The following is a 16,082-nucleotide window of genomic DNA, read 5'->3' as shown; positions in this document are numbered from 1 at the left end:
AGGTATTGGCATCCTTACTACCAGACTATCTAGCTATGTAGACTCTCTCCCCAAACCCTATGCAACCAGCATGCCTAGCTGTCTCTGAGATATCACTGACGTCCTGAGGAAATTACAACGCATCAGAAACCTTCCTGATAACACCATCCTTGCCACCATGCATGTAGAGGCTCTCTACACCAATATTCCACATGAAGATGGACTACAAGCGATCAGGAATACCATCCCTGATGTTACCATAGCAAATCTGGTGGCTAACCTATGTAATTTTGTTCTCGCCCACAATTATTTCCGATTTGGGGACAATTTATACCTCCAGATTAGCTGCACATCCATGGGCACCCACATGGCCCCACAGTATGCTAACATTTTTATGGCTGACTTAGAACAATGATTCCTCAGCTCTCTTCCCCTATTATCTCTCCTTTACTTATGCTACATCAATGACATTTTATCATTTGGACCAATTGTAAAGAGACTCTGGAAGAATTCCACAGAGATTTTAACAACCTGCACCCTACCATCAATCTCAGCCTTGACCATTCCACATGAGAGAGACGTTTCCTGAACACCACAGTACAAATCACTGATGGCCACATCAACACCACTCTCTACTAAAACCCACTGACTGCTACACTTACCTACATTCCTCCAGGTTCCATCCAGCACACACCATACGATCCATCATTTATAGTCAAGCCATTAGATACAATCATATCTGTTCTGTGGCTTGTAGCTCAAAATTTATCCACAGTGACAGCATACAGGAAAAATGGTAAAATTCAACTTCAAAAATTTTAGGGCTCTTAATAAATGTGAGACATGAGCAATTTCTGATGTGGTGTGCTGGGACAGTGGATTCCAGATTTTCTCTGTTTTGGGTTACTGATTTGGTTATTGGCAAATACCTGTGTCTGGAAGCTTGTTTTCAAAATGCAATTAGCTAGGTACAGCTCTCAATGAATCCCTTTTGGTTTTGTGAGTCTGTGCTCCATTGGTTATTTGAGAATGCTCTCTCAGCAATTTGGTAATATTGAGGGTTCTTGCTGCTATTTGGATAACATTATTGTTTTTGATAAGACCCTTCCTGAGCATAATAATGTAATGTAAAAAATCAGTGTAAATGCTAAATGCACAAAGTGAATACACCAGACACAAAAAAATACCGTTTTTGCTGATAATCCCATAGCAGCCTGCTTGATACTTGAATGAACAACAAAAGAAACGTTTCCTGACTGAAGAGTGATACATTTTTATGCTGATGATTCCCATACTTTGGGCATTGTTTAATTACATATCCCCATCTTTGAAGTTAATCTCCTGTGAAGTTATATTGGCTACTGCCGCTCTTTGCATTTTTCCCCAGAGGAATTACAGCCAGAGCACAGTAAATAATTTTAGGATTCGCCAGCTCACCTGGTAGCTTTTTATTCTTCCTCACAATGTACCAGTTCTATTAGATTTGTTTTAGGTCCTCAATATTTGCTTTATGTTTCAATCGTACAGATAATAACAATTAGCCCACTTGATTTTAATGATATTATTCACATAGATAGAGTGAATTATGTATAAAAGCATTTGCAGGATTGGGGCTTTGGCATATTTTGTCATGCCAAAGATCTGCAAGTCAGGGAGGCACATTAGATCATATAGTTCCACTTTGGAATGGTGCAGTTGTCCCTGGGATATGGAGTCATTTCTGTGCAACTCATAACAGACAAACTGAATAGATAATGTGGGCCACAGAATTTCACCCAGTAATCTGTGTCTGAGATTAGATGGATGTGTTATGAAGAGACTCACCCAATCTTGAGGTAAAGGCTTCAGTTGATGGAGAATCTGCTTCATCCCTTTATTCACATGTGGGTGAATGTCAGTCCTGGAAGTTGGTGGCAGGTATACAGTTTGGAGTTTGCTGAAAGGCTAAGTAACTGTTGGTAAGAGGAGTCATTGTACAGACAAGAATTCTCTTCATCACTATCTCAGCTATTAGATCAGCTTTTATTACATTTGTATTGTATTGCAATAAGTTTCCAGTCAGTTGTAGATCCCTGCCCAGTGTCTTGGCGGGAATGGGAAAGTTGCATAAACAATAACCATTAATTTCTCATTTTGCAGGGTTTTACTGTGAAATCTCTTGTGTTGCAGGCAAGTGATAAAACCTTTGTGGATAAACTGAACAGCACATTAAAGGGGAACTCACACTTCCAGCCATGCAGGAGCCATGTGCTAGGGTTCAGCATCATTCACTATGCAGGGAAGGTAAGTACTTTTGAAGGTACAGAGTGGTGTTCTGTCTTATACAGGTGAAAGAGAATGTGTGTGCTTTGGGGCCATTTGGCTATAGGCAGAAGAGGTGTTCTTTGGGGTCCACACCTTAGGCAAGATGGGGTTTTCTAGGAGGTATCCTATTTAACATTGTCATTGATGACTTGGAAGAAAACAACATTATTGCTGGTAGTCGTCAGATGAACCAAAAATTGGGGCAAGTAAATAATGAAGAGCACAGGCCAATGATTCAGTGTGTTCTCAGTCATTTGCTAAACTGGAGTTCTTAGAGTTTTAATATAGCTAAAGGTAAATGTGTGCATCTAGAAACAAAGCATAGGACATACTTAGAGTCCCCAGTCCTGACTAGTGGGAAGCAGTGACTTTGAAACAGATTTGGGAGTTATGGTGGGTAATCAATTGAACACAAGTTCCTAATGTGACACTGTGGCTAGAAAGACTAGTGTGATCCTGGAATTCATGAAGAAGAGAATCTCAGTGTGATGACTGCTAGAATCCTGTGTCCAGCTCTGATGCCCATAATTCAAGGATGTTCACAAATTGGAGAGGGTTCAGAAAAGAATCATGAGAATGATTACAGGGTTAGAAAGTCTGCCTTGTAGTGGTAGATTCAAGAAACTTTGTCTGTTTAGTAACAGAGAGTTAGCTGTGTTAGTCTGTATCATAACAAAACAAAAAAGCGGTCATGTAGCACTTCAAAGACTAACAAAATAATTTATTGGGTAATGAGCTTTGGTGGGGCAAACCCACTTCTTCAGATCTGGAGATAGTGCTGTACTGGAAATGGTGCTGAAAGTGAATTGGCATCATGATTATATAACAGAGAGATACAGGCCAAAAAAAATCAAAATGAAAACTGACAAAACAAACAAGCGGTCATGTAGCACCTTAAAAACTAACAAATCAGATACATAGGACAGAAGGGGGAGAAAAGGTTGGGGAGGAGTGGGAAATTACTTACTGAAAATTAAGTTAAGTGACTTGCATGAGATCACTATGAATATCAAAGATGGGGAAGCTGTCTTTGTAATACATAAGGTACTTTCTATCTCTATTAAGATCAAGTCACAAAGTATTGAATTTGAGCATAAACTCTAGTTCACATTTCCTCAAAATTTTGAGGAGCAAAGGGACTTCAAAGTTGTCCTGGCACTTTGAAGTACCAGCAGGTGAGCCGTGGCTCGATGTAAGCTGATATTTTGAAATTTAAAACTTCGAAGTTGCCGCGGGGGGAATTTGCTTAATGAAGCTCTGCGTATGCAGCGCAACACTTCATTAGTAAACTCCCAACACCCTAATTACCATCCTTCCTTCGAAGGAGAGTGATAGTGTAGACAAGCCCTCTGTGTTTTAAAACGCATATTCTCAGGTCTTTAACTGTTTGGCCCACTCCATTGAAATGTTCACTGATAGGTTTATGTGTATTCAGATTCCTAATGTCTGCTTTGTTTCTCTTCATTCTTTGGCGAAGTGGTTGTCCTGTCTGTCCAATATACATGACAGAGGGGCATTGCTGGCACATGATGGCATATATGACATTGTTAGAGGTACAGGAGTATGGACACTAAGCAGACATTAGGAATCTGAATCTGTTATATAAACCCCATGTCAATTCACTTTCAGTGAATTTAGTTTAACAAACAGGGTGTGACTTAATTAGCATCAAAGTAGCTGCACAGGGAACGCATATTTAATAATGAGCTCTTCAGTCTAGCAGAAAAAGGTCTGACATGATCATTTCTGGAAGGTGAAGCTAGACAATTTCAGACCAGAAATGACACGTGATTTCTTAAAGTAAGAGTAATTAACCACTGGAACAGTTTACTAAGTTATATGGTGGATTCTCCATCAATGATAATTTTTAAATCAAGATTGGATGTTTTCTAAAACATCTACTGTATGAATTAATTTGGAGAAGTTCCACGTCCTGTACTACATAGGTCAGTCCAGACGAATACAGAGGTTTCTTAAAGATTTTGAATCTGTGGGAGGACTGTAGCCCTTCAGCAAAGTGGGGCTTCCCCTGGAAGCGATAGACTTTGTCTAAATATTTGTAACCTACCCATCACCATGGTACAGTAGAACCCTGTGTATCTGACCCTCTATTATCCACTTCTCTGTATTAAGTAAACAAATACACACGAGGTCGTTATAAAGTATTAAAACATAAACTGCTTCTTTTTTCATAGTTTACATAAGCTTTTACTTCTAGTAGAAAGTACAGTACCTATTTTAAAATCCACAAATGATAAACTCAGGCAACTCCAAAATAGTACATTGTTGCTGTTTTTGTTGTAATTTAGGATGATCATTTAAAACTGTTACTCTTTACTAGAAGTAACAGTTCGTGTTCACTGAAAATACAAAAGGAGTATGCGTGTTAATGATTTTCTTGGAGGGATCAGCTGGTTTAAAATTAACCACACATCTTAAAATAACAGATAGAAAGCTCTTTGACCATTCTCCAGATTACAGTCTTCCCCTGCCTTACAAGGGTAATTTGTTCCTGAAAAACCCCTCTTAGGGCAAATTCTCCTAAGTTGAAAACATAATTATCATTAATTTCAATTTGAAAAAATTTTATGCGTTCCTGAGCCCCAAAATTTACACCCATTTATGCTAAAACAACACCAAATCCCATTAAAATGAACACAATTACTTCAATAGTTAACATTAGTTATCATAACACAAACTAACAAGGCATTTTCTCTTCATTAATTACTCTATAATATGGCTGTTTACCTGATTTCAGGGGGCTGTCCCAGGTGCAGAGACAGGGCTGCAAGGGGAACAGAAATCGAAGAGTGCCTGGGATGGGGGCGCAAAGCCGGGTAGCTGCCCACGGCTGCAGAAGCGGGGCCAGTGCAAGGGGATGGGCAGGGCAGAGCAGGGCACGGGGCGGCAGCCCATCCTGAGCGCAGCTTAGGTTAAGCAAGCGGGGAGGGGGCAGTGCCAGGGGCTGGTCACGCGGGGAGCTAGGCATGCACAGGGGGCCCCCAGCTGGCAAGAGGCGATGCCTCACTTGTATGGGGCTCCGCGGTGGAGAGGCCCCACCAGCGGCGGCCGAGGAGGCAGCGGCAGGCAAGCCAGGCGCTAAATGGGATGGAGCGCTACGGGAGGGAGTGGCGCCTGAGGCACAGCTGTGCAGAGTGGGTGGCAGCGGCCCCCAAGCCACCTGTGGGGGTGAGCGGCAGCGGCAGGGCCAGGATGGGCTGTGCACCCAGCATCCACGTCTCGCAGAGCAGCATGATCTATTGTTGGGACTCGGACGAGTCTACCTCCCCACACCGCGTTGCTGCCTCCCTGCACGGCCTCTTTGTCAAGACCAATGCGGCCGACACCATCCCCTCAGTGCTCGCCTACCAGAGCCACCAGTCTCCGCCTGGCCCCGGCCCACACTGCCAGGAGCGCAGGGAGCCCACATCTGCTGGCCAGGCCGTGCCGTGCCGCTGCCGTAGCACTGAGGCGGAGACCCAGACCAGCCACAGCAGTGTCAAGGTAAAGGTGGGGGTGGGCCGGGGTGGCGGCTCCGCGGGTGGGCGCTGTCTCCTCCTTTCCCGGCTCTGGAGGTGGGCGCCTGCTGTGGCTGGCCAGGGGCTCCGGGAAACTGCTGCCAGGCACTGCGGAGAGATGTGCCAGGTGGGCAGCAGCTGCAAGCAGCCGTTGCCTAGAGCCGCGGCCTTTCTCTCGCTGCAGGGCGGCCACATCCCGCTGATGCGTGCAAAATCCAAATCAGTCCTTGTAAATGCGAAGAAATGCCTCATAAGCTGAAGTAAGGGTATTGAATGCAACTCCTTGTAAAGTCAAATTCTCATAACCCAAATGGGTGTATCTCGGGGTATGACTGTATCTGAATTTCTGATTATCTGCTCAGGGCCTGATTTCAATTAGATCAGATGTTTGGGTGTCTGCTGTAGATGAACTCTTGTGTTAGGCTAGTGCTTTGCTGATTCCTTTCTAAGGCTTGAAGTCTATAAGCCCAGAATACCAGAATCTTTGCGGTATTTGCAAACATCAGCAACCACAGTGGGAGCAACTAGGACTTTTAGCATTTTGAAAATTGGGCCACTTATTTCAAAGCTTAAATATAGACTAAGGAGCCTAATTTAGGACAGATACACACATACTTTCCCTGGACTGATAACCTTAGCCATAATATATTAAATTCCTCATTTACATGAAAGTGAATTTTGTAAGAAATGAATAGGCAGTTCAGTGTACTAGTGTTCTGTGATTTAACTCTTCAATTCAGTATTTGTACAGGGAGTTACCATCTAAGACATTTGGCTGTGGCCACAGTAGCAAGGGATTTCAAAAGGGGAAATCCAGATCCCTAGTTTCAAAGAGAGTTGTTTCGATGTGGAGCAACTACACACCAAGTGTGGAGCGACGTTGCGATCCTCAGCATGGAAAGGAACCACACCCCTCCCCCCAGGTCCTTTTGAAAGGGAGCAGCTACACAGTAGAAAGACTCCTTTTGCAAGAATGGGGCAGGAAATGGCATGGGAAGGGTAGAATAGCTGGCAAGTTCTTCCTGGAGCACAGGCCAGCCTCCTGCTTAAGGGGCCGCTCCCTAACACCTGCCCCATGCACATGCCGAGGGCTCAGGCTGTGTGCGGCATGCATCCTCCCAGCACAGCACCGGCAGAGCCTTGCTCAGACCCAACACCGCAGCGTGCCATGGACATGCAGCACCTCTAGGATGATGTCCTTCACATCATGGCCAGCCTGATGGCTGTCGTCGCTGCAGTCCATCTCAGGCTCCAGACTGTCTGCCACATGGCTGGCTTCCTGCAGGCCCCCACTACAGTGCACCTGGAGCATCCCTTTCCCCGGGCTCGCTGTCATCTCTGGCAGTACCCCACCAGCGGGGAAAGGTGGAGGAGTGGGACGACGATCAGCAGCTCTGAAATTTTAGGATGAGCAGGGCCACCTTCATGGATCTGTACCAGTGGCTGGCACCAGCACTACACCACCAGGACACATGCATGTGGCCTGCACCCCCCTGTAGAAAAGGGGGGCTGGCCATCACCGTGTGGAAGTTGGCCCCCCAGAGAGCAACTGCTCAGTCAGCCACCAATTTGGGGTGGGGAAGGCCACCGTTGGGGTTGTCCTTTGCCACAGTCATGCACCAATGATGGGCCCCTGGGAGGGGCTCTGCGGAAGGGGCCAGGTGCCCCCATGCATCCTACCACATGCACCAGCTCATCTGCTTGGGAGACGTGGAAACCTCCATGGCCTGGTTCCAGCAGCTGGGGTTCCCCAACTGTTTCGGCATGTTGGACAGCACCCATGTCACCATCTGGGCTCCACCACACAGCCGCGGACATTATATAAATTGGAAGAGCTATCATTTCGTCGTCCTCCAGGCCCTTGTGGATGCTAGTGAATAGTTCACAGTTATTTGTGTGGGGTGGGCAGGCAGGGCCCACAGTGCCCGCATACTGCGCAACTTGTGGCTTGGGTGCAGGATGGCTAATGGAACCTACGTCCCACCACAGGAGCTCCCGGTGGGGGGCATGTCTATGCCCCCATGCATAGTTGCCAATGCGGCCTACCCCCTCCAGACCTGGCTAATGAGCCCCTACATGGGCCACACCACTGAGGGCCAGGAACACTACAACTCCCAGTTCAACCAAGCCTGGAACACAGTCAAGCAGGCTTTTGGGTGCCTGAAAGCATGCTTCAGGTGCTTCCTCACGTGCCTGAAGGTGGGTCTCCCCAGCATGGGCACAGTCGTGGGTGCATGCTGTGCCCTCCACAAGCTCATGGAGAGCAAGCACGAGCTCTTTGTGGTGTGCTGGGCAGCTGAGGCTGTCCTGCAGTTTCAGCAGCTGGGTGTGGCCCTGTGCTGCCAGGCACACCAGGACAGGGTGCGCATGCAGGAGGACCTCCAGGAGGCCTTCACCCTGGCACCTCCATGACCCACTCTCAGCCTGCCCCATGCAACCCCTCCCCTACACACCCACCTCTCACCTCTGCCCCACCAGCACCCCCATCTGCACGCACATCCCTCATTGTCTCCACGCAATGCACTACACCAACACCCTTTTAATAAAGTTAACTGTCACTTATTCCAAACCGCTCAAGCCTCAATGCAACTATTTACATGGGAGGGTGGCGTGGGGAGAACTATATACATGGGGGGTAGCAGGGGGGCCTCACTTGTCCATAGGGGTGGGGGGATGGGAGCCACAGTGACCTGGGAGCCCCAACTACCCCAGGTCTGGGGCTCCCTAGGCAGTTGGGACAGTGGCAGGAGCACCACTAGGTATGGGGGCGGCATGGGGTTGGCAACATTGGGCTTGCCAGGAGGGGAGCATTTCAAGCAGATCCAGAGAAGCAGCTGTTCCCCTCTATTTGGCACTGGTGAGGCCACATCTGGAACATTGTGTCCAGTTTTGGGCCCCCCCAGTATAAAAACAATGTGGATTTGCTGGAGCAGGTTCAGCGGAGGGCAACAAAAATGATTAAGGAGCTGGCGCACAAGACCTATGAGGACAGGCTGAGGGATTTGGGCTTGTTTAGTTTACAGAAGAGAAGACTTAGGGGTGATTTAATAGCAGCCTTCAACTTCCTGAAAGGGACCTCTAAAGAGGAGGGTGAGAAACTGTTCGCAGTGGTGTCAGATGGCAGAACAAGGAGTAATGGTCTGAAGTTGAAGAGGGAGAGGTGTAGGTTAGATATTAGGAAAAACTGCTTCACCAGGTGGGTGGTGAAGCATTGGAATGCGTTGCCTGGAGAGGTGGTGGATTCTCCATGCCTTGTGGTTTTTAAGTCCTGGCTGGGATGACTTAGTGGGGGTTGGTCCTGCTTGAAGCAGGGGGCTGGACTAGATGACCTCCTGAGGTCCCTTCCAGCCCTGTGATTCTGTGATAGGGGTGAGTGAAGCTATGGCTGGGGTGGGCACACCAGCCTGCAGTCACTGCACCAGTTTCTCCCTTTCAGGTGGGGTGGGGGCAGCAGTGGGAGGGGCTGTCAATGGAGCAGATGGCTGGTGACGGCCTGGGTGAGGGTATCGAGGTACCCGGCCACCTAGTCCCAAGCTGCCCACTCCATCATCAACCACTCCCAAAGGAAGCAGTTTTGCTCCCACCATGCAGATGTGTAGGCTGCTGTGCGGTCATCCACCATCTGTGGCAGTGGGCCTGCCTGGCTTGGGGCCCAGTGTTCAGTGGTGTTGCCCCTTAGATAAAATGTAAATAAATAATTTGATATACATATCTCCTAGAACTGGAAGGGACCTCAGGAGGTCAACTATTCCAGTCCAGTCTCCTGCCCTTGTGGCAGGACCAAGCACCATGCCTAACAGTTATTTGCCCTAATCAGCCTCCTTGAGGATTGAGCTCACAACCCTGGGTTTAGCAGGGAGGGATAGCTTAAACCATTGAGCTATCCCTTCCTTCCCCTTTGCCAGCTGCTGCAGGCCTCCCTGGGATGTTGAGGGGCCTGGGGTGGCTCACAGATGTCAAGTCTGTGAAGACAAAGGGAGAGAGGGGTGCCCCATCAGTCACACGACTAGATCCTGTGGGATGGTGGCCACATCCCCACCAGCTGTCTCCCGCTGCCCGTGGGGGGGGTCCTGGCTCATCCTGGACACAGTGGGGTCCGTCCATGGTTGGTTCATATGTGGGGCTCGGTTGGCCTTTCCATGTTCTTCCATGCCACATGCTCTTTGTGCCTGTCCATGGCCCCACATGGGCATCCCAAAGCACAGGCCTCTCCTGGACAGCAACTGTGGCCGTCCCCAGGGTCCGTGGACTGTGGCCTCTGGCCATGTGACCAGCCCCGAATTGGCAGCGGCGGAAGCTGGTCCCCAGGGCCCGGGATGCCCAACATACCTGGTCATACCTGAATGTGCCTCTGGAGGCTCGGGGGAGCCTGGGCGGAAGTGGCCCACCTCATGTTCCCTGAGGGTACGGCAATGTAGACCATGCCCTCACTGCCTCGCTCTCCCTCACTGTCCCTGTCCTCGCTTTGGGGCTCCAGGTGTGGGGTCCGGGGTGATGTGGAGGGCCCCAGTTGTGGCTGCTCATCTTCACCCTCTGGCTCAGTGGTGTCCAGGGCCCATTCCAGGAGTCCTGCCTCCCAGGAGCTGAGAAGCTGGTTCAGCTCAGCGAAGAAGGCACAGCTCACAGGCACTGTCCCCGACCCCTGGCCAAGTGCTGGGCCCTTGTGTAGCCCTGGTGTAGCTCCTTAACTTTGGAGCACATGTGGTCGGGAGTCTGCGGGGGGGGTGGCCCCTTTCGGCCATGTTGTCAGCCAGCCAAGTGAAATTGGCTGCATCGCTCTTCTGCCCCTCCAGATGGAGCAGGACATCCTCATCCTCCCAGATGGTCAGGACATCTCAAACCTCAACCTCCAGCCACAGAGCGCCCCTCCACTTTGCCAGCTGCCCAGGGTCCTGCAAGCCATGCCACCTGGTGCCTTGGGGTTCCTGGGGCTCCCAGGGGTCTTGCCTGCTGGCCGTGGCTCCAGCTAGATGATTTTTCGCCATTCTGGGGGGTGTTAGGGAGTGTGCAGGTACGGGTATGTGCTCCTATGGCTGCCAGCATATGCTCAGCTTCCTGCGTGGGGCTTCTGTGTCCCTGCAGCTTTAAAGCAGCCAGAGCTGGCAGCCATACAGCCCTGGGTGCTGGCCAGAGTGTCTCTGTGCTCTGGGAGAGGCCAGCACTATGGAGGACTGGTAATTTCAAAATGGTGACCAAGGGAGTGGCTACACACATTTCCTTTCTAAATTGATGTCAAAATGAGGCATTGTTTCCAAGATGGGAGTGGAACAATGCTTTCAAAATGACCACCTTTTTATTTCAAAACAGGCAATTTGTGTGTAGTTGCTCTGCTGCTTGTTTCAAAATTGACCCTCCTTTTGAAACTACTTCCTAGTGTGGCCATAGCCTTTGTGATTACAGTAGCTTCAGAGAGGTAGCAGCTGTTCGTATTTTTCAGAAAAATAGCGTTTATTAGGAAATAAATTTTCATGGGCTGCAGTTCTCTTCCTCAGATGCATGAAACTTTCACGTCATACATCTGATGAAGTGATGTACAGCCCACAAAAACTTATGCCCAGTCTGTTAGTCTTTAAGGTGCCACAGGACTCCTTGTTGTATTTATTATTAAAATACTTAACATCTAATTAAAGCAGAAGAGACCATGTGACACTGAAAGCCAGAAATAAGGGGAGTGGGAGAATGGGGAGAAGAAAGTATTGTGGAGAGTGTAACTACCTAATGGAATGAGGGAAAGAGAATAGAAAAAGGAATGACAATGAAATGTTGCAAATAGAAAGAAAATGGATTAAAATGAGGAAAGCAAAGTAAAAAAGATTGCTATCTTCAGTTTATGTTGCCAGCCACCCACCATTATTGTAGTGTCTGGGTATTATTATTTGCATTTCTTTAAGGCGGGGTACTCAAACTGCATCCATAGAAGACACAAAATTCATACTAATGTAAATGCTTGGATTCTTGTGGGATGAACTGATTGAAATCAACTACTTTAAATCATGGTTTAAGGCACCAAAAGAAATGCCTCTATAATTGTTTTGTGCTGATGACCCTGTTTGGACAAAAAAATCATGATCCTCCCCTAGAAGAAAATTTTTGCTACCTAGGAGAATAATTATGACTAATATTTGACTAATAATATGACTTAATATTTTCAAATTCTTGTTAATCATACATTTTAATAGGTTAGAAAAGAGTGAATAAAATGTTGCTTATTAATTAATTTACCTTTTGCTCATGATGTATATCAAGCTGCATCAGGATGGGAGCTGGAATTTGAAAAACAAACGTATAAAATGCGTTCGCATTAAAGAAAGGAACCTTAAGTGTTTTTGATTCATAAACTTCTCTTATCACAATGTGTTTTTTATTTACAACTGTATTATAATAAATGTAGGCCTTAACATGTCTTGCATTAAATTCAGGTTTCATTCTAAACAGGTTCATTTTTTTTAAAAGAAAAACACATTGTATTTGAAAGGACATGAAAAAAACATTAATACAAAAATGTTTTAAAAATCATGGATTTTTGTACATCCTGGACTCTTGTTTGCTGCCAGTGTGGATCTTGATGTCACACTTTGGGCTCTACTGATCTTGGGTTGCATTGGTAAATAGCTTTTCTTGCACTGCTTCTTTTCCCAGGTTCAGTATGCTTCCAGTGGCTTCCTAGAAAAGAATAGAGACACTTTACCCGCAAATATCCGCAGTCTGTTCATCAACAGTGTCACCCCACTACTTAGTGTGTTGTTTACAGGTCAGTACACTTTTGCTATGCGTGCCCAATGGGTAGTGTCACCAATGGTCCCTGACAGTGCATAAATGAAAGAATAAATCCATCAGAATCCATTAAACAAGTGCTGCTGTAAGAGCTGTGCACTGTCCTGGGAGCCCTGCTTGTGGCACAGGCATCTGCTTAACCCTGGACTACAGCCCCTTCACTTGTATCCCTTTCACTGTTCCTTCCGCCTAGGGTGTCGGTTTTAGACTGAATGTTTGTGCAGCATGCTGATCACAGCTACCAAGATACAAAGTATAATCCCAGGTCTCCCATGACAAAAACATAAGTACAGGAGGCTTGGGTTAAAAAAAAATGGGACCAAAGAAGAACTAAGGCTGCATCTACACGACAAGATAAAATCAAATTTAAAGGAGTTCCCTCAACATTAAAATGTCACTGTCTTCACTGTAAATGTCATTAGCTTGATTTTAGTCTGCCCTAATATCGATAACAATGTCAATATTAACAGACAGGTATAGCGTCAATCTTGAGTTTAAAATGTCGAATAAAGGCAAGTGTGGAAGCGCCGTGTCTTTCGTTCAAATTTATTAGCCTTCCCAAGCATCCTGTACGTATCCCACAAAGCTACACACTGCGCTTGGCTCCTGGCTCAGAATGTGGGGCCGAGGGAACTGTGGGATAGGTTCCCACAATGGTCCTGCCAAGAGGGCAGGGAGCTGGGCTTGATGACCTCTGGAGGTCCCTTCCAGTTTTAGTGTTCTATGATTCTATGAAATAGCCTAAGATTTAGTCTCTCTCTTAAGAGGGTGCAGTATACTGTGTAGCAGGTAGTATGTCTTCACCTCTACATCACTTAAGAATATTGACTACCTCTTCTCTTCCTTAATGTCATTTGCAACAACAGGAAGCTTGAAATGCTTAGTATATATGTGTCATTGCTATATAGTATCCTCAAATGTTCCCAGTGGCCCTCTAAGTATAGCCATGCCTTTAAACAAAAAAAAAATCTGAAGTTTGCACCATTAGGGTCCATTCTCACCTCCCTCCCCACCCCCTTCAGAATAGAAAAAGGACTGTTTTCTTATAGTGACTTCTTCTATTGCTGGAAGCAGCACAGGAATCCCATCGTCATTGTCTCTTTACTACAGTAAACCCTCGATTTAATGGACCCCAATATAATGGACGCTGTCCGACAGCCTGCCCCAAACCCCCAGATAAATACCAGCAACTCACCAGAGCTGCTGGAGACAGAGCAGCTGGAGCTGCCAGGACTGGAAGAGCTGCCAGAGCAGCTGGGGCCTCTGGAGCGGTGGGGGCTACCACCACAGCTGGGGCCTCCGGGGCCGCCGCAGCCTAGCTGTCTCTCCCGAGCCTGCTGCATTCCTCGAGGTCTCAAACAGTGAGCTCCCTAGTGCACCTGGCAAGGTGGCTCCATTCCTGCAGATATGGGTATAACTGACTTTCAGATTTAATAGATTCCCCTTCCCTGCATTAGTCCATTAAATCAGGGTTTACTGTATGTTGTTTTGGAGTCACCAAGTTTAGGAAGAAATTGCTTGAACACAGAGAGCAGCTTTTCTATTTATTCCATCTCACACTATAAGCTAGAACCAACCAAAACTGGCTGAGCTAATCTCCTAATTCTCTAACTCAGTTATTATGACAATAATTGGATCTGTCATTGGGACAACCTAATACACAGAGAGGGGCACCAGGTAAAGATTTCTGCACTGGTGGGGGGGGGTTACAGATCTGCTGATAGTTTCAGGTGGTTTGAGGGACAGGATTGCAGAATTCAGCAATAACTTTTTCTTTATCCAGCCACAGTCTCCAGAACAGGGACCCTGATGCCTCACATTAAAGCCAAGGTAAGAACCATAAGGTCTCCATGCAGGGGCACCGTGTCATATTTTGGGATGGGGAGACATGTGCATGCTGTGATAGTGTGGGGAGATGGGGAGGGGGCAAGCAAGGCACGGGGGGGGGGGGCAGACTGAGGCAGCAGCTTCAGCTATGTTACTGAGCATGCTCAGTTAAGCCAAGCAGCAATGGGGTAGGAGGACAATTAACCCAATCTGCCCTTCCTCTCACAAACAATCTCTTTCCAGGGTCTGCTAGGGCATCTGAAAACATTATTTTTCTGGTAGATAACTTAGCAATTAACTGGCAGCAGAACTGTATCTATGTAATTACTATATGAGAGAAAGAAAAATCAATAAATATTAGATCCACTCAGCTGTAACACTAACATGTTCTGACATCTTGTGGCAAGTCACTTAAGCGACACTGGTTAAACTTAAATTTTTAATGTAAATTCTTATTTTGTCACTAACTCTGCAGGGAGAGAGAGACACATTGTGAGGTCTTCTGGCCTCTACGTCACCTCTATGAGGGGAGTGGGGTCTAGTGAGGTACAGAAGGGGGCAGATACATCTGGGTTCTATATGAGAACATCAGAATGGCCAATCCTTAGTCAGACCAATGGTCCATCTAGCCCAGTATCCTGTCTTCCAACAGTGGCCAATCCCAGGTGCTTCAGAAGGAATGAACAGAAGAGGCAATCATCAGATAGTCCATCCCTGTCTCCCATTCCCAGTATGTTGCAAGCAGAGGCTAGAGATGCCATCCCTGCCTATCCTGGCTAGTAACCATTGATAGATCTAGCCTTTTTTAATTTATTTTATTTCTACTGGGGCCTTTCCACCTGTCAGCCAATGGCCGGGTAATGAGTGGTCTGTGAGCCTATTTTACATCCGAGTCTTTAGCTGCTAGGATGGTGGGTCCCTTTGCAGCGGGCAGCCAAGATGGCTGACGGATGCCCCCAAGGTTGACCCGGGACTTTAACTGCTAGGACAGACTGTCCTGTCACAGTGGGCAGCCAGTGTGGCTGACGGGTGCCCCCGAGATTGGTGCAGAGAGCTTATACCACCCAAGTTTTTGACTGCTAGGACAGACTGTCCCTTCACAGTGGGCAGCCAGGGAGGCTGACGGGCACCCCCAGGAGTCTGTCCCATGGAGGCAACATGACTCAAAGCTCAGCTCTTACTGCACCTTACCACTGACCAGGCTGGTATAGCCAAACGGCTATGGTTCTTTGTTTGTGTTCGGCTGAATCACAGCAACTAAAAGGAGTCAGGTTGAAGCTTAAACATGGTTACTATTTATTAAAGCAGAAACAAAAATCTTAATGGTTACACGGTTATTGCAATAAAAATCTTAATGGTTACAAGGTTATTGCTCTATTTGCTTAGCTACTATAGTAGGATGATACAAATGACACGTCAATTAGAGAAAGTTACCCATCTGAGGACCAGACGACTCAGACTAAAGAGCTCTTACTATTAAATGTGCCCAAAAAAAACATTGCAGGTATAACTCTCACCCCTGCGTCCTTCGACTCCGGCGTAGCCAACGTCGTTAACTGAATCCCTCGTGAAGAACAAATGAGGAGGGCGTCCCCTCAGGCCTCGGGAGGTAAAGACCTTACCCGACCAGCAGGTATAGGTAATTGGAGCTCAGTTAGAGTGGGCTGCCAGACCCTTCTT

At 47.1% G+C, this 16,082-nt stretch overlaps 1 protein-coding gene across 1 annotated transcript in view; it reads left to right on the top strand.

The window, feature by feature from the left end:
• Nucleotides 1-16,082, top strand: part of LOC142013950 (myosin-IIIb-like) — a 78,021-nt gene that overhangs the window by 16,839 nt on the left and 45,100 nt on the right. The window contains exons 6-8 of the mRNA XM_074995972.1: nt 2,149-2,262; nt 12,441-12,552; nt 14,359-14,405. Of these exons, the coding sequence (XP_074852073.1) occupies nt 2,149-2,262; nt 12,441-12,552; nt 14,359-14,405 (273 nt within the window). The remainder of the gene's footprint in view (nt 1-2,148; nt 2,263-12,440; nt 12,553-14,358; nt 14,406-16,082) is intronic.

This window comes from Carettochelys insculpta, chromosome 5 (genome assembly GCF_033958435.1).
Source record: "Carettochelys insculpta isolate YL-2023 chromosome 5, ASM3395843v1, whole genome shotgun sequence".
NCBI classification, from domain to species: Eukaryota; Metazoa; Chordata; order Testudines; family Carettochelyidae; genus Carettochelys; species Carettochelys insculpta.
The sequence above is the reverse complement of the archived record's forward strand: the minus strand, read 5'-3'. Positions and strand labels throughout refer to the sequence as shown.